This window comes from Lissotriton helveticus, chromosome 1_1 (assembly GCF_964261635.1).
Source record: "Lissotriton helveticus chromosome 1_1, aLisHel1.1, whole genome shotgun sequence".
NCBI lineage: Eukaryota > Metazoa > Chordata > Amphibia > Caudata > Salamandridae > Lissotriton > Lissotriton helveticus.
This window is the reverse complement of record NC_136057.1, coordinates 853,111,512-853,136,536: the sequence shown is the minus strand read 5'-3', so window position 1 is coordinate 853,136,536 and position 25,025 is coordinate 853,111,512. Positions and strand designations below refer to the sequence as shown.

Here is a 25,025-nt window from a genome sequence, read left to right as displayed (position 1 = left end):
ATGAAGAGCAGCGTCTTATGTACCAAGAGCAAAGAGCATTTGTCTCTATCTTTGTATACAGAATGAATAGAAATGTTCTAAAGGAATTTAATTGTTTATGAACTGGGTTTATGGTTCAAGTGTTTTACAGGATTTTACATCCAGAATCCAACTCCTAATGTATGTCCTCTGCTTTACTTACTCAAAAATCCATTAAAAATACATTTGAGCCTTAAATTGCTTTTCAGCATTTCCTACCAAGCTTTCTTGAGTACATTGAGCTTTGCTTCATGACAGAAGGATGTATTTTCAAAGATGAGGCGCTGATGCTTCTGGCAAAACTCATCCTAGAAAAAGCTGAACCTCCAAGCCTGGCATCGATGGCATTTGAGAAATACCCTTTACTTTTCACAAAGGAACCTGTGCTGTAAGTATGGTCTCTCTAATTTCTTGAAGATGAACATTTAGTTTGCGAAAAACGGCGCATCTTTTGTTTAGTTTTTTTGTGCAAAATTGTAAGTACTTCTGATATAGGCTGTTTGTGACAAACACCATGCTAATGATTGCACAGATAGGTTGAGAATCTTGGCAGTTTTGGTATGCCACATGCTAGATAGGGTCTGTAGAGTTAACTCTTTTGTTTGATCCTTACAGATCACAGATTGAAGGCATATTGCTAGATCAATGTGAAAAGACTGCTCTGCTGCTTTCTGTGATGTCCTCTTTCCACATCTCTGACAAGCTCTAATAATTCACACAAAGTGTAATGCAGGTCAGCAGTTAGACTCAATTCACTTTATAGCAAAATGTTGAGGAGAACTGACAAACTAGAATACTACGAAAGAAGCAATCATAATAAAAAACATATCTGTTAGAAGTAACTCATCTTGTTTCAACCCCCTCCAAACTAAGCTTATAATAAGTTGTGCAATTGTAATTTTTAGGTGTCGCCTGAGCTAGCAGCTTTGCTGAGACTTTTAGTGAGGGCTTCAGAAAATGCTACCACTGTGGCCTAGAGCTTGAGTGCATGTGCGCGGGCACGAGCAGAGGCACCATATTGCTTTTCTCTTTCATCATGGGTCATTAGCTTTCAAGATAAGAGAGCTTTCTTTCACATTCCTGAAGTCGATAGCTTCCTTGTTGCTCTTCTCACTAGTACATTTGTGTTTGGAACTGTTACTACAACTTTCCACAAGGGGGGGTGTTCCCACATTTTATATGGAAGCTACATAATATAGACAACATAGAACGTTAATACAGAATGTTGCTTCCTGAGGACATTCCAGCTTTAATGTGTACATATATTTTGTATGCGAGGATGTAAAGAGCAGTAACTCTTTTCGTTATTTTTTTTGCGTGTTGGGCATCAGAACATTTTCCAACATCTGGGTCTCCAGTCTTTCCATGCAGGTGCTTAGCATGGAGATGTATTCAGTTGTCGATGTTTGTAGGGTAGATCTTGTACAGAACTCAGAAGTCATGATCTCCACCTAACAAGCTGCAGTGCACTCCTCTCATGCTCTAAATAAGGTTAAGGGGTTCTACAGCACTGGATGGATGTGCAAATGAGGGGCCCGACCGGATCCCTTCCTACTCACTGTGCCTTTGGGTAGGATTTGAATCTTACTCTGTTTCCTTGCCAGTAGCTTTGAGACGCACAGTACCCGATATGAAGGTGCAGTTCTGTGGCTATGAGTGGGTGTGCAATTTTATGTGACCTCATTCACTAAAGATAAGCTCTTCTGTCAAACATTAGCTGAATATGGTGCCACTCTCTTGGGCTCGAAATATGAAATGGAAACGTTTTGCAGAATGAGTGAATGAGTGAAATAAGTCCGCTTTTTCAAATGAAGGCCAAAATGTGACAAACTGCTCCACCGGTGCAGCCCGGAAAGTGGGCACATTTCAGTTTTTCCTTGCAGTTGTGTTTCACCAAGAACAAAAAGTAATTTAGGGCAGTGATTCTTCACCTGTGGTCCGAGGACCCATGGGCGTCCGCACGGACTTCTCAGGGGTTCTGTGACTGTTTAATAAAATTACATATTAAAAATAATAAAGTATATACAATTAAAGAAATACAATTTTAACTTTGAAAACCTTTTCTACACGTGAATGTGAATTAAACAAAAGCATTTGTTTGGTTTATACTTGTTTTCATAATTTTTTGTGTGTTTTGAGGTTTAAATCCCAGTAATTGCTTGGACTCCTTGTTTTCTAATAATAATTCAGTTGGGGTCCGCGGATTCAAGTAATGATTCAGTGGGTGTCCACCGGAATTAAAAGGTAATGGACCACTGGTCTAGGGAGAACTACGCAAAGCCCTAATAGTTTGTTCTCCCTAGAGCAGACGGAGCTTAGAGAGAACCGTAGAAGTGGGTGTCCACCGGAATTAAAAGGTAATGGACCACTGGTCTAGGGAGAACTACGCAAAGCCCTAATAGTTTGTTCTCCCTTGGGCAGACGGAGCTTAGAGAGAACCGTAGAAGTGCCACTAACAGGCCAGTTGATTTTCCCACCTCCTGCTTTTTTCCCCCGTCTGTGGCAGTCCGAAGCAGATCTGGGAAATTTTGTGTCTTCACACCAGGACATACGTTGCCTACAGAGGAATGGAAGCAAATTAGTTTGATCCTAGCCCAATGCGGAACATGTTACAAAAGAAAGGCAGAACATCCTTGATGGTGTAAAATACGCATTTATAATCGTAACGCTACTCTTAAGTAATCCATCTCCACACTCTGACTCCCATCCGATGCCAGCTTCGTTCCACTCGTCTACTTTGTACCTCCCCACCATTGTAAGCTGCACCGCGCACCACACACAAGAGAAAAAGCTGCTTTTTCCGTTATCAGATAAATTCTCAAGTTGAGGGCCGACCGTTTACTCTCTCCCCCCCCCCCCCCCCCAGCCCCCCAATACCTTGATTGCAAACATTTTGACCTAGAAGTAATTGGATCCTAGATTTTAGAGTGGTATGGGATATTATTCTAAGTACCTTCTGGTGCCCTAGATAGGGGCATGTCCGAGGCAGATTCTGCACCTTCTTTTCCGGCCAATTTCTTGAAAATGGAAAGGCTCCGGATGGGTAATCTTCAGCTCATCCTTTCAGGTGTTCATTTTTATTCAAGTTTTGTTGCATCTGCAGAGCACCTACTTCCACAATTCTCTCTACACAATCCAGCTTACACAGGAAGTACTGTGAAAATATAACTTTTGAAAGTAAATAAACAGTCCGCACATGGTTGTGCTGTGCAAATAAAGAGCAAAGTTTATTTTGCTGTAGGCTCAAGCGTAAACACGCAGTGACCAACTGCCAAGTGTTCTGCCTCACTGGGGTTACATTGAGCCTTTTATACAAGAATTTATGTAATACAATATATTGAAATGACTGAATCATCTATTACGTCCAGCTGCAAGGTCATTCTTATCAGGAGCTTGAAAGCATCTGTTTCAACAGTTATGTACCTTGGCAGTAAATCTGTTTAAGTTTAAGTTTAAAATATTTATCAAGCGCAACGTACACCTGGGCGGTTTCTTGGCGCTAAAGTAAAAGGCAACCAACTGAGCTAGAACGGTAACTAAGGCGGCAACTGATAGACAGGTAATTTACTAAAGAAGAGCCTGAGGGAATAAAAAGGTCTTCAGAGCTTTGCGGAAGCCGGAATACTCGGTGAGGGACCTAAGATGAAAGGGGAGAGAGTTCCAAAACATGGGGGCAAGAGTGGAAAATTTTGAGCCACCCAGTTGTTTTTTTCGGTAACGGGGTACAGCTAAGAGGAGTTGTGCCGAAGAGCGGAGGTCTCTGCCAGGGACATAAGCCTTGATGGCTGAAGATATAAATAGGGGGGCCAGGCCAGACCTGGCCTGGAACGCCATGCAGCCTAGTTTAAACAGGGCGCGTTCCCGCACAGGGAGCCAGTGAAGAGTTTTCAGGAGGGGGGAAGTGTGATGGAATTTAGGAAGACCGAAAGCAAGGCGAGCAGCCTGGTTCTGCACTAATTGCAGTTTACGGAGGCTGTACTGAGGGATGCCATTGTACAAAATGTTCCCGTAGTCCAGGCGGGACAGGACCAGTGCGGACATAATTAGCTTGAGTGCAGGGAAAGAAAAGAAATGGGAGATAGAACGGATAGTACGGAGAGTAAGAAAGCAAGAAGAAACCACCGAACCAATCTGGGAGTGCATAGTAAGTTGATTATTTAGCTTAATACCAAGAGTCGAGTGTAGAATTTTTTGCTGTAGGACAGACCTTCAGTAATAATTTGGGTAACATATTTTTTGTTGATAGCAGTGAACACGTCTCAGTATTTGCCAGTAGAATGAACTGCATAAGAATGCACATATCTTATTTTAGATCATTGCTGGTACATAAGGTGTCCCGAAACACACTTTGTAAGTTGAGGTGTCAGCTGCTATTCCTGTGTCCAATCCACACGGCTTATTGGTTTTTTTTTTGTTACCTTTCAGACCTCACCTTACAGCACAAGCTGCCTGGTTGCAAGAATCCTATTGTGAATTTACATAGGCTTACATTGGTTGGCTTTATTGTCGTCCTCACGTGTTTTCTACATATTAAATGGCTTGTTTTGTTTGCCCCTCCGCTAGAGAATATCCTCTTTACCCTCCTTTTAAATCTCTTACTTGTATCCGTCCATTGCTCACTTACAGGGAATTACGTTTTTTTTTAAGGTTAAGCACTCCATGAGAGTGCATGTGTTTTCCAGGTGTCTTCCTTGTATGTTTCTCCACCCGCTAATTATCAGCCCCCCAACCCTTTGTTGCTCTCTTCCTTGTGTGCTGCTCTATCTTTTGTGTGTTTCTTCTCCAAACTTTCCCTGCCTCCAAGCTCCAGGTTGCTGTCTCCCTCATGCACTTCTCCCCGTCCCTTGTTGCTCTCCCTCATGCGTTGCGCGCTCTCTCTCTCTCTCTCTCTCTCTCTCTCTCTCTCTCTCTCTCTCTCTCTCTCTCTCTCTCTCTCTCTCTCTCTCTCTCTCTCTCTCTCTCTCTCCTTTATTTTTGCCTTTTTTTTATTGAAAATATGTAATTCTTTTTTTTATTTGCCAGTCCAAGTGCCATCTACCACCTTGGATCAGTAAATCAAAAAAGCAAAGTGGAACTTGGATAATTCTCTAGCATGCAAACATCTACAGAATGATGCGACCGGCAATAGCAGTCGTGCCACTGCCCCCTTTTTTCCTTCTGCATTGCATCGGCAAATAGCATTGGCAAAGCCTGTAGGTTCAAAAGGAGAGACCTATTCTCTTTGCCAATGATTTTTATGACATTGTGTTGCCACCTTATGCAGTCTGTTGCCTTACCTACATCTTTCTAATGTATAGGCTTGTTTGAAAGAAGTAATTTTTTGATCACCTTACCTTTCTTCAAATAATGTGATGCTGCTTTTCAGGTTCAGCAATGTACATCAAAAAAGTATGACATGCCAGGAAAAAGGGCCGATAACGGTGCTAGACTACATTTTATCTTTGATTGAGGTACCTGAGCACGAAGATGTTGCGGACCTTTCTCATCCATGGACTGCTCTCATCGTTCTTCCCCACATTAGGTAATAAATGATTGTTTGATTGTAGCTGATTGTAGCTCTTGTCAAGGTAGACGCACAGATGTTCAACATTGATAAATATATGCTGTGCAGTTCATTCAAACATGTTTTAACTATACTTTTTTTTTAAAGTATTTGTGCAATATAAATGCAAACTCGCTTTGACCACAAAGGGTTTTCATATTATGTTTCATATAGAGGGGTTCTGAAACAATCCTTATCTTGACACCACAGTTGCTTGGAGTAGGAGGAAGTAAAAGAGTGATATGGTTTATTTAGAAAAAATAGATGAGTACACTTTTTTTTCGTAATTGCTTTTTTTATTAATTTTTAGTTGTATCAACCCAACAGAAACTGAAATGTATTCAGCATACTCAATCACAGCCCATACATCAAACTTATAGCACCTGAATGTTGCAGCTGTATGACAAATGAGCAATGACGATAACATATGTCATTTCCCAAACAGAACCTGCCATCCCTCCACTCCCTTCAGAGCAACAACATCAAATGAATACTTTCTCCATTTTTAGGCCACATTGTGAAAGACTCAACAAATGGTCCAGTGACAGCCCCATTGTGCTCTTCACAGGAGCATGCACTACAACCCATTTACCAATCAACTTACCCTGCTATTAGTTAAGAATGCTACTCTGTCTTAATCAACCTTGTTAAATTTTATGCAGTCTATGGATGTAAATTATAAATCATCCAACATAGCTTCGATAGCCTCCAGGAAACCCTCCCTTCAGCAGTTCGGGTCCAGACCCCTCCCTCATGACTGAGCGAATAGTGTGCGGGTCCGCCATTGTCCATTTATGTACAGCCTTCAACCAAAGCGGGCACGCTAGTGCATCTCGCCCATTTCATCCCTTTGTTACATTTCTTTTGGCCAGTATAACTCTATAAAGTAGCATACAGTCCTTGATTTCTTAGCGTGCTTCATGTTTCTCAACAGACGCACTGAGGGGTCAAGAGGTATCATCTTCACCCCATCTGACTAGTCACTTCTGCCACTGTTAATCAGTAGGACTGAATGTGTTAACATTCCCACACCATATGGAAAAACTTGTTCTGCAGCTGTTGACCTCTGGGATAGTGGTCCGATTAGCTATAGAAAATTGTAGCCACTTTTTTTTGGTGAGATAATGCATCTGATGTATAATATTTATCTGATAGAGACACCTAGCCGCAGATTCCTTAACTTAGAATATCCTGAGGTGTCAGACTGGCTCTGCAATTTTTTTGCAGCAGCACCTCTGTGCGCCGGGGGACGGCGCCACACGACCCCGCCCTGACGTTGTCCATGTACGTGACGTCAGCGAGGTCATACAAGTCCCTCCCGGCGCTCTGACGTCAGATTCCTTCTTTGCCGTGTACAACGCGGATCCAGAGTGAGCGGTTCCTCTGGCCTGTTTTCAGGTGTGTGCGATGCCTTCGGGCTTTTATACTTGTCATTCCTGTTGGCGGCAGATGTCTGTGGTGTCTGGGCGAGCACCATGACTCCACGGACTGCGAAGCCTGCCAACACCTGAAGCCGGCAGTTCCCTCTACTATCCGGTTCCACCGTCGATCGCCCTCTGGGGCCCGGGGTCGTCGTTCCCCACTTGGTAAATCGAGGCTTTTGTCGCCGAGGTTTTCAAACTCCCTTTCTTCTGTTGTCAGGGGCACTGGTTCCCGGAACATTTCGGACGTGCGCTCGAGACAGTGACCCCGTGCCCCCTCCCCCCCTCCCCCTCCCTTTCCGGTGTGGTGGTGACTCGGGCACAAATGCAGGCCTCGCCCCAGCGCCAATTGAGCCCTGGCCCCCAAGGAACGTCGGATATGTGGTGTCGTTAGAGCATGGCCCGGTTGAGTTCCCCTCTACGGTCCACATGGAGTCGTTAGGGCGCAGCCCAGCTGGGTCCCCCTCTAGGACCCACAGTACCTCTGCCACGCCGCATAGCCCTGCTGGGCTCCCTGTGGTGTCGCAGGTGGTTGCCGATGCTCATAGCCCTGCCTTGAGCACACCCTGGGCTTCCGGGCAGGCGGCCGCCTGTCCGGAGCCGACCCAGAGTCTGAGCCTGTCATGGATGAGGCAGAGTCGGCGCCGAAAGCTTGCCTTGCCGGCTCCGGCGGCTTCTCCTTCTTCGGAAGGGGAGCTTGTCATAGTTTGTCATAATTCCGCCCTCACACCCGGCGTCGCCGGAGGTATCGTTGCCAGTGCCCCCCTTGGAATTTTTGGAGCCTCCTCAGGAGCTCCCAGATCCGGCAGGCTCTTCGCCTCCCCAGGAGCCCCATCAGGATCCTCATTCTTCAATGGGGCTCCCTTCCGTGGGGCATTGGTCACACCCTCAGTGTCTTGGGATGGCCAGCTTACAACCCTCCCCCACTGATGAGCTGTTGTCCCCTCCGCGGAAGGCTACCGAGGCTGGTGCAGCTTTTTTGAGAGTGGTCTCATTGGCCACTCGCATTTTAAACAAACAACCCCCTTCTGCCCCCTTGTCTGTGGACCCCTAGCTTGAGGTCCTTCACTGTGGGTCTGGGAATGCCCTTTGAGGCTTCCCTTTAAGATGCCCTGTTGGGTACCTGGGTCCGGCCTGCTTCAGGTGACCCAGTGGCTCGTTCAGTTTTGCACCGCCACTGTCCTGTTTATCTTTTTGTGCATCCTGATGCGCTGGGGTTTGTGTTGCAGACTACCTTTCCTTGTCTGCCCCCTCTAATGCTTCCTTCCTCTCGGGAGTCCAAATGGCTTGAGTCATGGGGTAGGAACATCTTTGCATCTACTAGTGCAGCCCTACGGTCCTTAAATACAGTGTGTGTTTTGGCTCGGGCTACATCTGTCATGTGGGACTCTGCAGAGACTTGGCTTTCTGCCACCTCTGAAGGTGCTCGTGTTGATTTTGTTGTGTTTCTATCTAGGACCCTAATTCGATATTCCCGATTTATGCCCTTCTATGGCTATAATAAATAATATCCTTATAAAGGCATAAGAATCATATCCATATTTAGTAATAACCCATGCAGTCCAAATACGGCATGGCTACTCCTCTAGACTCCTAGAAAGTACAACGCGTTCTTTAAACAAACCAAGCCTCCAGCAGCCCGGGAAATCCCCCTGCTTTTGTTTTGATTTGCACAAGAACTCCTAGAGTCAAAAAGAACTGTTAGTTCTTGGTAACATCTTATGTCCAACCTTACGTCAAACCCGGCACCTTTCAGGTATAAATATACCAACGTTGCCTTAAGCAAACACACGGTGGTTTGGAGCAGAGCGGTTATCTACTTACCCGAAGCCCAGCTGATGCGAGAGCCGAAGGAAGCCGCCCCTCCCTTTTGACGCACTGAGAAAGACGCTGTCTTTTTCTCCAGCCGAGAAAATCCATCTCTGGTGTTTCCAGTCACCCTTGCGGGTTGCTGGGATATCGAGTCCTGAGAGAGAGATACAAGACTTCCTACATTCTATTACCAAGGTACGGAGCTGACTAAACCCTTAAGAGAATTCTTGATTCAGATCCTTGGCAAAAACCAACTTAACCTAAACTGCAACTTACTTACTCCTTCCCACGTATTAAGCTTAGGTCAGGTACACCGGGGTAGGCGTAGATTAGAAGCACCAGTTGAGTACGTTAGTCAATGTTTTTATGTATGCATATATTTTATCCATTTTAAAGTATCATATGGCTAAGAAACCATATCAATGCTTTTACAGTATTATTTCATAATACTCCTTTTACTGTACGCACTTTACTTCATGATAAGTATTGCAATTGTGGCAATTCATTTCTCTTGCATGAGAAAGAAGACTGCTCAATAAATAACACCTTTGATTGAAAACGCCCGTCTCTCTATTTCTCTGCACTGAAACTAAGTAAGAACGATTGACTGAGCGAAATAGTTGTCTATTGTTTTCACACGACTCTAGAGATACACTCTTATTCTGAGGGAGCAAAGTTGTCATGTTTATGATTGTCTGAAGCTAATCCCTTCTTGTCTATCCAGGGAAGTTAAACTCCTCCTTGTTTACTCGAGAAAGTTTCTAGTGACCTCTGAGCTAGCTGGTAAAACTAATTAAGTCTAATATAGTCAGTAGAGACCTAGTCGACCTCAGTCCTACGTCTACACTGCTGTTTATATTATTCCAATGCGCAGAGCCTATTGGGAATATAGGAACTACACTACAATTTCCTTCACCTCCTCCAGGATGGCTGCGACCATGCCGAATTCACAATCTGCTCAGCCTTAGACACTGCAGATTCATTGGGCCGAGCTATGGCGGGTTCTGTTGCCTTAAGGCGTCAGGCTTGGTTGCGAGATAGCGTCTTCCCTGAAAAACATCCGGAAACGACTGGTTGACTTACCCTTTGATGGGGTTTTGCTGTTTGATGCTCACGCCGAATCAGCGGTTCACTGGCTACTTGCGGGCTTTCGTCCTCCCACTTAGGTCTTCTTACGCCTGTCTTCCGTGGTGGTACTTTTTCATTTCGCATCCTTTAGATGCTCTCTGTGTTTAACATGGGCAGTGAGCCTTACGTCTTCTTTTTTTTTCGGTGGATCAAGGGTGAGAGTACCCTTTTATTGGCATCCAAGGGATGCATTTTGCTTTGAGCTGCCTGTTGGCCTGCGGTGGCCGTGTTACATGGGTTGCTGTGTCTTCTGACTGTGGTGTTGAGCCGGAGGCTCAGCTTAGTAATGTCATACGGCTCAGAACTCATGTTCTCGGGTTCGGTTCGTTACTGCGCTCTTTTGACTTGGCTTATTTCCCTAAGAGGTGTTCCCCGTTGTTTGGGGTATGCATACTCCATGTGGGGTACTTGTACGCTATTATATACCTCTGCTATATCTCACATGGGCCTGGAGATCCTGTGGGCTTCCTGCTTCGCTTGGTGGTCCTTTGGATGGTGTTCTATGTTTTTCCCTGGTGCCATCTTCTTATGCCATGCTCATCCACCTCCTTGGGAGGTTTCATGGTCTCCTCTTCAAAAACGGCTCCTACCTGCCCGTACTGTACTAGGTATGATCCGGTATGAACATGTTCATGCTCCTGGCTAGTTCTGTCTCTACATAGTTATATGTTTATACATTTATGTATACATGCCGTATGTATACATGCCGGTTGCCTTGTGTGAGAAGTTGGCCTGATATGCAGTGCTCACTATTCTAGTGATCACTATGTATCAGTCCAGACAACCCTTATTGATGATTGGTTGTAAGTCAACCTTCTAGACCAGCTATCCTAGTAGCATGGATACGAGCAGTCTAAGGCTAAGACTCTAGAGGGCGTGTTAAGCCAGCTGTTTTACCATCACATTACCCCTTGAACACCAAGTGAAAGGACACCACACAAGTTGTTATGAAAATAAACAGATATTTATTTATAACAAGACTACCCTGAACTCTTTGAGTCAGGGAGCTAAGCACACAACAAAACTCTTATGAAAATACTTTAAGTCGCACAATTTACACAAATGCCCTAGGGGCACGAAAAACCATATACTCAGTAAGTGGAATGCGAACTTGCTAGCAGGTAAGTAATACTTTTCTAGACTCAGGAATCGCTAGGCCTACAATTCTAAACACTGGGATTAGATGCAGGAGGCCTGTGGACGTCGTGTGCAGAGTGGGAACTCTCACGCGTAAGGCGGGAAAAAGTCTATGGAGGCTAGCAGTTGCAAAGTTACTGTTCTCGGGCGAACCCGACTAGGTGGGTCGAAAACAAGAGTGGATCCGAACACTAGGAGTGTTGGACTATGCTGGAGCACCGGAGTACTCGATTTACCTAGCCCAGGGGCTGCGGCTGCATAGGGTTGAAGTCACGTCGGAAACCCTCGTTGACGAACCAGGAGCCTGAAGTGGAAGTTGCTGGCAGGCGGCCAGTGAAGAAAAGTTAGTGGTGATCCAAGCCTGGATCAGGGAAGAGGAAGACCTGAAAGCAGAGGGGACCAAGTTCTGAATCACTAGCCAGTGATTAGATGGGCACCAGAGTGGCACCGGGCGAAGTCACCTCGACCAGGTGAGTGGGCACTGCTGGGCTCTGCAGTCTCTCGGACCAGGAGGCGTTGTCGGCGACCAGGATGGAGGTGCGAGCTGTCCCACGAAGGTCTCTGCTGTCGACGTCGCTGGACCCAGGATTGGGCAACAAGTCTTGGCAAATGCAAGGCCCACTCGGTGGACCTAAAATGGCGTCTTGAGTGGACCAGGAGGGTCCAGGGTGCTTCTCTGAAGAAGGGAAGCAAGGGCCAGTCTGGAGCAACCAGACCAGCAGTGGTTGTTGTCGTGGAGCGTCGTAAAAGGGTCACTAGCCAACGGGCAAGTGACCGGGACAACGCGGTCAGCAGAAAAGAGCAGAAGGGCCCCACGCAGATCTCGTGGATGCAGGGGGGCTGAACTTCGGTGCTGGAGCTGCTCAGGGTCGGGGCTTCTCTTACCCCAAAGCACTCAGTCGAGGGTCACTCGGTGGTCGTGCTGGACAAGCGTCGTGCAGTTCTGAAGATGGCCGGTCCCTCGAGGTCTCGTCACACCCACGAATCTCAGCGTGACTGATGATGTAGGTAGAGGTCAGAGGTGCCAGGGAAGCCGGTTCTCGTCGAGCTGGGCAGTCTTGATCCGGAGGAGAGACTGGCAACAAACCGCGATGCTTGGTTGGTGCCTGCTGCTGCAGGGTGACTACTCCTTAGTCACAAGGGAGAATCTTGGGAAGAAGTCTTGAGTTCCTTTCGTGGAAAGTAGTTTCAGGATTCAAAGATGATCTAATCTGGAAGGGGGCCAGTTCCTACCTTTATCCTGAAAAAGGGGGCTGGCACGCGACTAAGTCCTGCCCTATGGGTGGGACTAGGAGGGGGGTGGTTACACCCCTCTCCTTTGGCGGGCTTTTCCCCAGCTCAGGGTCTGGAGTGCCCCTGGAACTGGTTCAAGCCGGCCTATGCACAGTGAGCACCGGGGTGCCACTTGCAGTTACCTTCCTCTAAAGCCCTGCCTACCTAGGATACACAAAATCCTGTCTGGGACGGTGCTGGCACCGCCCCTGACAGGAAACCCTTTGTCCTTGCCTCCTGCGCTGGGAGGACTCCCAGCAACAGGAGGGCAGACTTGTGTCTCGGTGGCAGCATCCATTTTGTGGAGCTAAGGCTATGTCTGACTTTAACCAGGGTTACAGGTTACCAACATGTCGTGTCCCTCTAGAAGGGTGGAATGCTAACCCCGTCGCCAGAATTGGCGAGGGGTTAGTATTCCAATTCGTATGACACCTTACTCGACATGTTTTGATAAAGCGATACCAGAGTTGGCATATAACCGCGAGGATTATAATGCACTTAAGAGTATATGGTATGCGATATCATGGAAACGGCTAAGGGATGGATCCCGAAAGCCGCAGACAGGCTCAGCTCATGCCAGAGCACCATCTCACATTATTCCAAGCACTCTGCCTTCAGGATTGTTAAGGCCTGCCATAGGAGTGACTGATAGGAATATATGTGTCCATTTTAGGGTTAGATATAGCAATACTATATCTAAAGCAAAGGGTGATTACACCACCTTGCCCCAGCTGTCAAGCAGCCAGTTGTGTCAGATTTGGATGGCCAGCCAGGGGTGGCATAATATATGCTGCAGCCCCTGATAGGCCCTGGGTACACCTATGCCCTGGGTACCTAAGGTACACTGTACAGGGACTGATAAGGCGACTCAGTATCCAATTAGATATGTACCTAAGGTACATGGAATCCATTTTACAGAGAGAGCAGTAGGCCTGGGGTCCTGAATAGCAGGGCCCCAGGTCAACTAAGTCAGAAAACCAGCAAAACACCAGGCAAAAAGTTGGGGGCAACCATAGTCAGGGATCTACCTTCCTACACCTTGGTATTCCTCTTCCCACGTCACCACCTCTTTTCGAGGCTGCGAGGTCTGGACCAAAATCTTCATGTGCGGGAGAGCTTTTCTCAGTTGTTGCATTTTGCCCATGGGTTCCTCCTGGCTTCCGCTTACTGGGGTGATTTCCCAATTTGACATATGCTCCCTTTTTGGTGTTCGACGCTGTACCTGTCTTTTCTGGAGTGTTTGGTCTCGGATTCTGAGACTCTTCCCACAGTTCGATAACTTGGTGTTTTTGGCCACTTCCTTCGGATATGTCTTTTTTCCTAATTATCACCTACTATTGTTAAAGCTACGCCTGTGGGACAGCTCTTCTGATGCCAGTGGTCCTGGACTGCTGCCTGCAAGTCTATATTGTGGGTTGTTTCTCTCTTTGGCTTCATACTGCCCGGTCAGGCACTCTTTTGCTTCTTGTGTAAGCCACTTTAAGGTCTCTATGGCCGTATGCCTCCTGCATATTTCTGCCTGCTTCAGCGGGTTTAGAATTGATGCTATTTGCCCCTATGTTCCCCTTTTTGGGATTGGGTGTGCACTTGGCTTGTTTCTTGACCCGCCGGCTATTCCTAACGCATTGCTCAGGTTCTAGCTCTTGCCTTTGGGCACTTGACACCGGCTGCTTCGGCTTCCTTCTATAGGCTAGTCTGTTAGGCTCTGGTTGCATCTCTTCAAGTTCTTCTCGAGCTTCGGTCAGTGTACTCATCGTGAGCCATTAAGTGGAGAGTGGTCATGTTGTGATCATGTAGGCACCCCGTGACTATTGTGAACAGAGCTACTGACCCCACTTTTTATACCAAGATATCCTCTTTAAAGGCGCGTTGGGAGCTAAACCTTTGAGAAGAGATAACAACTGAGTATGTTGTGTTGTTATTACTTGTGTCTCCAGTAGGAACACTAACAATAGATAAATATTGGTGCAGGGTGGAGTGATTGACCCACACCCTGAAGAAATTGCAGTGAGTTTTCCTCTGGCAATGAAACATGTCAGCTTTTAAATGAGCAGACACACAGCACTGAATAAAATTAAACAGGCAGTGTGATCTAGCTCGGTTTTAACTGGGATGGAGGAGCTATGGTCTGGACCCCGCAGTCCCATTTTTGTGTTGACTCTGCCGCACATTGAGGCAAACTGTCTGGTGCACAGGCAGTTTTTTGACATCACACCCTAGCACCACTGTCACGTTTCTTTTCTTTCATTCACTTTCAAACACAGTTTTGGTTTAGGGTTAGTGGCTGCTGATGATGAGAACCTGAGGTAGCAGGCGAGTACCTTCCTGCTCACTCCCATCGTGTTACTTCCGTGAGGCTCCACCAACCTTCTTTCACAGTTTCTCACCCCTACATTTTTCTTGCTCATTTGTGGCGTGAACGCATCACATGAGGGGAGGGGATTGACCGAGGGAGACACCAGTTAGAACCAACACAACAGATACATTTTAACTTTCTTTGGAAAAATGGTGTTCCAGGTCCGAATAGCACAGACGGTATATGATTGACCGCTGGTCCAACAGAAATTGAAACGGATTGGTAGGGATCTGAGTATTAGATTCACTGTGTGAACAGGTCCTGTGTTGTGTATGGTCCTAAGGGGTATAGCTTCTGGATACCTAGTGGCATGGTCCACCACCACTAGGATAAACCTGTGCCCAGATGCTGTCTGAGGATCCATTGGTCCAACAATATCAATCCCTACTCTCTCAAAGGGAACCCCCACCACAGGTAATGGTATCAGGGGGGCCTTTGTGGTGCCAAATGCCTTACCACTGGCTTGACAGGTGACACAGGAGCAACAAAACGTTGTGTCTTCAGACATGTGGGGCCAATGAAAGTGAGGGACAATTCTGTCCCAAGCCTTGTTTTGGCCCTGGTGTCCTGCTAAAGGAATAGCATGGGCTAGTGTCAGTAGGAAGCCCCTGAATTTCAAAGGTATAACCAACCTCCTGGCTGCACCAGGCTTGGGGTCTCTACTCTCTGAATACAGGAGTCCATCGTCCCAATACATCTTATGGGTGCCACTAGCATTCCCAGCAGCCTCAGCAGCAGCCTGCTGTCTGAGGGGTTCAAGATAAGGGCAGCTCAGCTGCTCCTGGCTATGATCTACCCTGGAAGGGCCCTCTATCCCCAAGAACTCAACCTGATCAGGCCCAAACTCCTCTGGGACAGTTCCTTCTTCAGGAGCACAATCATCTCCCTCAAGAGACTGATCATCACTCTGAGTCTGAGGGGAAGGCACTTCCTTAACTCTACTGCTCCTTTTCTTGGAAGGCACCTAGTCCATTATTCCAGAATCCAGGGCCTGTTCAGTTTTAGCCATTTTGGCCTGTGACCTAGTCACAGCAAACTCATGTGCAGAGATTCCTAACATTTCTGCATTGGTCCTAAACTCCACTTCAGACCAGGCTGAAGTCTCTAAATCATTGCCAAGCAAGCATTCTATAGGGAGGTCTGCACTTACCACAACTTTCTTGGGGCCAGTTACCCCTCCCCAACAGAAATTAACAACTGCCAGGGCATGGTTGGTCCTGACATTGCTAGCATTGGTCACTTGGTAAAGTTCACCAAGAATGATCTGTCCAGGGTCCACAGGGTCTTGTGTCACCATTGTGACACTTGCTCATGTGTCCCTGTAGGCCATAGCCTCTTTTCCATTTATCAAAAGCTGTTGCCTGTATTTCCCCAAGTTACTGGGACTCGCAAAGGGGGATATATCCATGCCTCCATCACAGACTAGTACAGCCTGAGTTGGAACTCTGACTACGCCAGAGTCCATCTCAGAACCCAGGGTTAACCCTATTACACCCTTCTGCTGAGTACCACCACTTGAAGCTGAACTAGGGGGAACAGTTGCCTTCGGGGCAATGGTGGCTGGAGTTGAATCTTTTCTAGTGTAATCACTAGTCCAATGGCTGTTCTGCTTACAGATTTTACACCATGGTTTCTTTGGGTCTTTCTTTTTGGAAGATTGGAAATCCCCACCATTAGAAGATTCTTGGGGGCCTTGTGAAGACTTCTGGTCTTTACCCTTCTCCCCACCCTTATTAGGAACTTGCTTCTGTTGGTCACCACCTTGGTTCTGTACCATCTGCTTCACCCTGGTTCTGACCCATTTGTCTGCCTTCTTTCCTAATTCTTGGGGAGAGGTCAGATCAGAGTCTACCAGGTGCTGATGCAACAGCTGACACTGACAGTTATTAAGGATCTGCTCCCTCATAATCAAGTTGTACAATCCTGTATAATCACACACTTTACTGCCCAGTAACCAGCCCTCCAGAGCCTTAGTAGCACAATCACCAAAGTCAACCCAGTCCTGAGTCTGTCTCTTCTGGGTATCTCTGAATTGCATTCTATACTGCTCAGTGGTTAAGCCAAACCCATCTATTAGAGCACTCTTCAGGACTTTGTAATCCTCAGTATCCTCATCTCTGACAGTGAGGAGCTCTCTACCTTTGTCTGCAAAGGAGAGCCACAAGATTGCTGCCCACTGCTCCTGTGGGACCTTTCCCGTGCAGTTATCCATTTGTGGATGTAATCCCCACTCTGGTAGGGAGGGACAATCTTGTTTAAGTTGCTATGGTCATAAGACCTATCCCTACCACTAGGGAAGTTGCTGCCACCATGGGGCTCTTGCCCCGTCTTTGTTCTAGCTAGCTTTTTCAAGCTCTAGGGACTCCCTTTCTAAGGCTACTTTCTGTCTACTTATTCTCAGTTGAGCTTCTTCAAGTCTCATCTGATGCTCTCTCTTCTCCTGGGAGGTGTCCCTCCTATGAAAAGAGACTGAGGTCCCTACAGATGTGTCAGAATGGTTAAATTCCACTGAAGGAGCTGTTGGCCTTCTAGGCACACCCCGACTCTTCCTGGTAGGACAAAGACAGTGCCATTTTGGCCTTCTCCATCTCCATTTGGAGCTGGATTGTCCAGGTCTAGGTCATTGTAGGAGAGTAGGGTCTGCTTCTTATGGTCACCCCCACTTTTTGCTTTGCTTTATTGGTTTTCGACTTAGATGTGGCTGTGGGCCTGCTAATCAGACCCACAGCCCAGATGCACTCTCTCTAAATTTACACCATGTACTCTAGGTACATACACAATTGGGAATTGGTTCACCTTGTCAGCCCCTGTAAAAGTGTACCCTAGGTACTCGGGGCATAGGTGTAACCAAGGCCTACCCGGGGCTGCAGCATGTATTATGCCACCCCTGGCTGGCCACTCAAATAGACACAACTGGCTGATCACTCAGCTGGGGCAAGTTCGTGTAATCACCCCTTGCTTAGGTATAGTATTCCTATACCTACCTATATATAGACACATAGTAACCTATAAGTCACTCCTATGGCAGGCCTTAACAATCCTGGAGGCAGAGTGCTTGGTTATGTGTGAGATGGTGCTCTAGCATGAGCGGAGCCTGTCTGCAGCTTTCGGAAACCATGTCCTTGTAGCTGTTCTATGATATTGCCATACCATATACTCTTAAGTCGATTATGAACCTCGCGGTTAAATGCTAACTTTGGTTAGGCTTTATCCAAACATGTCGTGTAAGGTGTCATACGCTTTGGAATACTACCCCCTCGCCAATTCTGGCGATGGGGGTAGCATTCCACCCTTCTAGAGGGAGAAGACATGTTGTTGCTGACTATCCCGGTTAAAGTTTCACCAGAGCGCCAGCGTCACAAAATGGACGCTGCTGCCACCGACACAAGTCTGACCTCCTGCTACTGGGAGTCCTTCCAGTCACGGAGGTTTGGACAATAGGTTTCCTGCCTGGAGAGGTGCGAGCACCTCCCCAGACAGGACTTTGTGTATTGGGACAGGGAGGGCTGAATAGATTGAGACATTGCCTGGGGCACCTTAGGTGCTCCATGCATACCCCGGTTCAAACCGGTTGCTGGGGCACTCCAGCCCCAGCTCTGGCGCGAAACTGGATGAAGGAGAGGGGGTTTAACCACCCCCCTTCCTGGTCCCACCCATAGGAGGGACCTAGAAAGTAATCCAGCCCCTTTTAGTTGTATAAAGGTAGGAGCTGAGTCCTGAGACTTTAGATTAATCCTGAATCGAAACTTGACAAGAAACTCTGGACCTTTGACGTTCTGCTGAAGCTGAAGACTGAAGAATCTCCTTTGTGGCCAAGGAGTGACCACCCTGGGCAACCAGGCACCATCCAGCAAAGCAACGGCTTGCTTTGTCGACGTTCCCGCCGGAACCCGAGCACAGAGCCTGACAAGACCCAGACTTCCAGACCTCTCTGACCCTCTCTTCACGACTGCAGCATAGCTGAGATCCGTGGAGGCGACGAGACACGTGGGACCGGACATCTCGAAAAGTCTACAACTTGCTAACTGTGCAGCTCCTGAGGCATCCTCGAAGCTGTGCACTGGGGATTGAGAAACCCCGAACCCGAGCTCCACCTGCACCGAAGATCAGCCCTCCACACTCCACGAGTTCTGCGTGGGGCCCTTCTGCTTGTGTTCTGCTTGACGCCTTGTCCGGTTGCTGGCCCGTTGGCTAGTAGCCTCTGTGACGACAATCCTTTTTATCTACATAGCTGGTCTGGTTGCTCCAGACTGGCCCTTGCTTCCCTGCAAAGGAGAAGCACCTCAGACCTTGCTGGTCTGCACCAGAAGCCTTTGTTGTATCCTTCGTGGGTTGCCTTTGCCAAGGCCTGTTGACTCCAATCCGGCAGTCGACCCCTCCATCTGCGAGAACCTTCGTGGGACAGCTCCTCTCCAGCACCTGGTCGTCCTCGACACCTCCTGGTTCGCGTGGCTGCTAAGACAAGCTTCAAGACAGCACCTGATTGCTCTGTGACGTCGTCTGGTTCCTTCCTGGTTCCACCCGGTCACTGGCTAGTGACCCAGACTCTGTCCCCTCTGCTTTCAAGTTCTCTTCATCTTCGATCCACCCTTGGATCCACCCGGACATCTTCCTCCTGGTCGCCTGCAGCATCTTTTCTTTAAAGGCTCCATAGGACTCAACGGCGAAACCCGACACATCTTCACACCTATGCACCCGCCGTCCGTGGGTGAGGTAACGCGAGTACTTCGGTGCTCCCAAGGGTATTGACTATCCAAGTGTCTAGGTTTTTAGTTGTTTCCTCCTAGCTAAACCGGAAGTGTCCTAAATCCTTCTAAATCTAACTTCTAAGTTCCCATTGACTTTACATTGACTCACGCGTGTGTGTAAAGACACTGCACGCGCCGCCTGTGGGCCTCCTACTTCTAAACTAAGGTTCAGATAGTGTAGCCCCAGCGATGCCCTAGGCCTTTCCTTTTCTCGTGACGTGGTACTTATACCACTTTATTAATATATGGTTTGCTTCGCCCCAGGGCCTAACCGTAAATTGTGCAACTTAACGTATTCTGACTAAGTATCTTGTTATGTTATGTTATGTTATTTAATTTATATAACGCGCACAGCTGCCCCAGCAAAGGGGCGTCCTGGCGCGTGAACAGATACTGAACATAACAGAAAATAAAAAGGAGGAAATCCTAATCAAGAGCAGGGAACAAGAAAGTTTTAATCATGCGTCTAAAAACAGTAAGATTATTCAGCGCACGAATATGCACCGGGAGAGCATTCCACAGACCAGCGGCAAGTACTCGAAAAGAACGACCACCCATCCGACTGAGTTTGAAACGGGAGCACAACGCCAGATGGTGCCCCTGCGATCTTAAAGACCTCAGTGGTACATATGGAGTTAACAGATTCCCTAGCGCCGGCGGCAAGAAAGACTTCAAAATTTTGAAAGCCAAACATAGTGACTTAAACTGAATTCTTTGCCTAACCGGTAGCCAGTGGAGAGCGGAGATCGTACTGGATACCGAGCAATATTTGGGTAGACCAACTATCGCCCTTGCTGCGGCATTCTGCACCCTCTGGAGCCTAGAAGTTTCGGCCTGATTGACCCCCAAAAAAAGCACACTGCCGTAGTCCAGCCGAGATAGGACCGTGGCTTGGACCACGATTTGTCGAGTAGAGGAGTCAAAAAACTTGAGGATAGGTCTAAGGCCCCGCAAGATGCCAAAACAGGTGGCTGCAACCTTCTTCGTGTGACTCGAGAAGGATAGGGCAGAGTCCACCCAGTCTCCAAGGTTCTTTACCTCGGTGACAGGGACAGGGGTAACACCCAGTTCCGGCGGCCACCACTGATCACCCCAGAGCTCTGCATGTTTCCCCAACACCATAACTTCCGTTTTTTTGGCGTTCAGTTGTAGGCAGTTAGATCTTAACCAGTCTGCCACGGCCAAAAGTCCTGCTCGGAATCTGGGGGCATCTATCTCAGGGTCACTACTCAGTCACCGCCAGCTGCGTATCGTCAGCATATGAGGTCATGGTTAGACCCCATTGCTTGACGATCACAGCTAGCGGTTGCACATATAGGTTGAACAATGTGGGACTCAACGAAGAACCCTGAGGAACCCCCAGATCCAACGAGTGAAAGATGGACTGGCCAGGTGGTATAGCCACTTTAAAGGACCGGCCGGAGATGAAAGAGCGGAACCACTGAAGGGCAGTCCCCGAAATACCAGCCTCCTCCAGACGCAAAGCCAGAATGCGGTGAGACACAGTATCGAACGCGGCGCTCAGATCAAGTAAAAGGAGCGCCGCCGTTCGTCCCGCATCGAGCACTCCACGTAAGTGCTCGACCATGTAGAGCAGCGCGGTCTCGGTACTGTGTCCCGACCGGAAGCCATTCTGACTCGGGTCTAGGATATCATTACGGGCCAGGTGTTCAGTCAATTCCATTCTGACATGTGCCTCAGTAATTTTGGCTACCCAGGGAAGAAGGGATATGGGGCGGTAGTTCTCAGGTAATGCTGGATCCAAGGTGGCCTTCTTTAACACAGGAGTAACTACCGCCTGCTTCCATAAGGAAGGGACCGTTCCAGATGTTAACGATAGATTGATCAGGGACAACATCGAGGCCCGACATGAATGGGGAAGAATCCTGATGAAATCAGGCTTCAATGGATCTAGCGGGGAACCAGATTTAATCCTCAGGCCCAGTGTGTCAAAGGACTCCATGGACAATGCCGGTAACCAGGACAGAATCTCCACCTCAGACAGGTTGACGCTCCCTAGCTCAATGTCTTGCCGTGCGCAGTTGAATCCTCGATAGATGGTCTGCACTTTATCTAAGAAGAAGGATGCCAAGCCTTCGCAGTGAGCGTCAGTGCAGATAGCAGTCGAGGTGGCCCTCTTATTCAGAAGATCCTTGATGACCTTGAAGATAAGTTTAGAGGGATTAGTACTGGTTTGGAATTCCTGGGCATAGAATGTGGCACGGGTTCTGCATATCGCTCTGTGATAGTTCTTAAGTTTGGAAAAGTAAATGGACTTCAGGGTCGGATCGTAAGTCTTCCTCCATTCCCTCTCAGCTTTCCGGCAAGTTCTTTTAAGTTCGGCAAGTGAGTCATTATACCATGGGCTAGGTACTTTAGAGTGGCATTTAGACCAGCGCCTAGGTATGAGGGAGTCGAGGGCATCCGAAATCCATTTACAGAACGACTCATACCCTTGTTCCACATTCTGAATAAGGCCCAGGGAATCCTTCTCCAGTATCCCAAAAAACTCCTCCAATTTCAACTTGTGCCACTGTCTCTTAAAGACCAATCTTTCTGCCGCTTTAAATGGCGGGTCGTCAATGGAGCAAAGGCCTTCCACCAGCAAGTGGTCAGTCCAGCCCACTGGAATAGGATTGGTCATCTTCACCCTGTTAAGAGTAGTAAAGAAAGGGTCCAAAATATGCCCCCCGGAGTGAGTGGGCGGGTAACTAGTTGCACGAGTTGTAGGGCTTCAAGGTCCGCGAGCAGAGAATCAATGCCCGTGGTTATGTGCTTTGGCCTCTGATCTCATAAAGAGTTCAGAGGAGTGTGTTAGTAAATAAATACATATATATTTTACATATATCCTGTGTGGTTTCCTTTCATTTGATATTCAAGGGGTTGCATATGGTAAAACAGCTGGCTTTACACGCCCTCACGAGTCTTTTAGCCTAAGACTGTTCTGTCCACGCTACCACTAGGATAGCTGGTCTATAAGGTTGACTTACAACGATCACCATAAGGGTTGTTTGAACTGGTGCAAGGTGTTCACTAGAATAGTGAACATCATATACCAGGCCAACTTCTCACAGTCATTGTCACCTGCCTGGTCAACATCAGAGTCTGAGTCCTGTTGGTTTTAGCCTCTTCCCCCTCTGTTGCTTCCACCCCTTTGCTTACCCTTTCAGGCTTTGTAGCCTTCCTATGGTCATCAAGCAGTAACACCTCTCTGAGGTGTTGGGTGGTGGCATTCATTGTACACAGAGCCCTTAATTCTAAAAAAGCTAATGCGTCTTACTTGGATGTCTGTAACCTACTGACATCTGGCAGGGATCCACCGATTCCTGGGCTTGAAGACATAACTAGTGATGTGTGGTGTATGCACTACCTACTCTAGTTGTTTACCTACTAAACTCTCTTGAGTTGTAGACAGGGTGTGCTTAAGCCCTTCACACACAACTCTAAGTTCAGTAGAACTTACTGTATTTAAGCTTGTATTATATGTACCTCTGGTACCTTTAGTGGTTTTCAAATGATCAATCACTTGAGATTATCTGGTTAAACAATGGCAAACTGGAATCCCACGCGCTTAACACCAATGTGAGGAGTTGGCCTGGCATATGCTGTACATTATTCTAGTGGGCACCTTGCACCAGTCCAAACGACCCTTGTTGATGGTAGGTTTAAAGACAACCTATATAGAAAGCTATCCTGTTCGAGGCATGTGGGCTGCTGAATTCATATCTATAGCATAGATCGCCGCCTAGTGTTGGGTCCGGATGATTGCACATTGTTGTCCTGGAAGAGTCTTCGAAGTATCACGAGATAGGTGGCTCCTCCCCAGGACTACAGTGCGCATGGGCATCGACTCCATCCCCAGATTGTTTTTTTCCGCCATTGGGTTCGGATGTGATTTCGACAACTCCTGCTCGGAATCGTTATAGAACTTTCTCAAGGCCACAAGGCCTTCTCTGAACCGTCGGTATTGTTTGCGTTCGGTCCCGACTTTACTCCAACTCGTCGAGTCGGATTTCCGGGGAGTCGTTTGGCTCTTCGGTGATCGAGGCCCAGTCGACGCAGCAAGACTTCGACGGCATGGAACGGAGTCCGTTCAAGAACTGTCCCGTGTGTGGCTCCAAGTACCCACACATTGACGTCCATCCCGTGTGCAACAAGTGCCTGTTGCCGGACCACAACGAGGCCAACTGTATGGCCTGTTCCAGATTTCGATCGAAGAAAACGATCAAGATGCGGCGCGTGGCGCGCCTCGAGGCCCAGCGATCGGCTCCAGCACCAGTGGACATCTTCGACGACGCGGAAGCAGACGAGCAAGAGCTTCAACTGCAGATTTCACCTCCATCGGTGAACGTCGTGTCCGACTACGAAGCGGACGTCGAAGGCCAAGACCTGGAGGACGTCGTCGAGGAGGTAGGGGACGACGACGGAGCATATGGGGCCATGGAAGATAGCTCGGAGGATGAGCTATGCCTAGTTCGTACTCTTACAAAGGCTCAGGTCGAGGGATCGCCATACGGCCTTACCCAAGACCTTACTCCAAAATCCACGGCCCCGCCTTCCGGCCCGGCTACGGACACCTCAGCGGAGCCGCCATTGCCTAAATCGAAACCGAAACTGAAACCATCGGTGTCGACGAAAACAAAGATGGCCGAGACTCCATCGAAACCGAAAACGTCTGCTCCAACATCGACGCCGTCGTCGTCGGAGGCCTCGAAGCCACAGAAGACTGTCGACCAAGCAAAGGTGCCGAAGATGGTCAAGGAGCCGAGCTCGAAGAAGGCCGTCGAGTCGGTGTCAAGCAAGGCGGTCGAGCCAAAGTCCAAGAAGGCTGTCGAGCCTACATCAGGCGAGTCTGTCGTGCTGAAAAGCAAACGGCCCGTCGAGACAAAGTCACCCAAGGGCGCCGAGCCGAAGTCTGGGGTCCCGACGCCAAATGTCAAGGCTGCCGTTCCGAAGCCGTCGGCGTCAACGACTGCGGCCGTGGACAGGGATCGAGGCGCACCGGTCACAGCTCCTCCTGCGCCTCGAACAGACAAACAAAAGTCGTCGACACTCGGGTCTTCCCCTGGGGGCGGCCCAAGGTCGTCGGTCGGGTCGACGAAACCGTCCGCTTCCTTTACGAAGCAGGTCTCGGACTCCCTCAAGCGAATTCGGGAAAAGGCTTCAGCATCGGGACCGGAAACACCTTCCGCACCGTAGCCGTCTGCCCCACCGAAGAAGACTTCGATGCCGATCCTCTACACGTTACCGCCTAAGGTGGCGCCGAAGGCCTTCGCACCACAGTCGGTGCCCAAGGCCTCTGAAGTGTCGAAGCCAACTCACACGGGTGGGAGTTTGAGTCATCGACAACCTTTATTGGAAGAGGGGTCGGAGCATTTCATCAATGCCGACACCGGGAAGCTCACGCTTTACAAGAGGAAAATAACATCACAGCCTTTGGAGTCGTTCACAATTCCTCTAAAGCGCAAAAAGCCTGCACCAGACACACCAGTACTGGTTGAACAGATTCTTCCACAGCCTACGAGGAGTGCAACACCTTCACCCACTTACTCTGATGGAGATGAAGGGGAGCAGGATGACGAGTACAACTT

The 25,025-nt window shown here is 48.2% G+C and overlaps 1 protein-coding gene across 2 annotated transcripts in view; it reads left to right on the top strand.

Annotated features, from left to right (window-relative positions):
• Positions 1 to 25,025, top strand: part of UTP20 (UTP20 small subunit processome component) — a 1,109,880-nt gene that overhangs the window by 210,674 nt on the left and 874,181 nt on the right. For both annotated transcript variants that reach the window (XM_078675325.1, XM_078675316.1), the window contains exons 12-13: positions 228 to 406; positions 5,384 to 5,539. In XM_078675325.1, the coding sequence (XP_078531451.1) occupies positions 228 to 406; positions 5,384 to 5,539 (335 nt within the window). The remainder of the gene's footprint in view (positions 1 to 227; positions 407 to 5,383; positions 5,540 to 25,025) is intronic.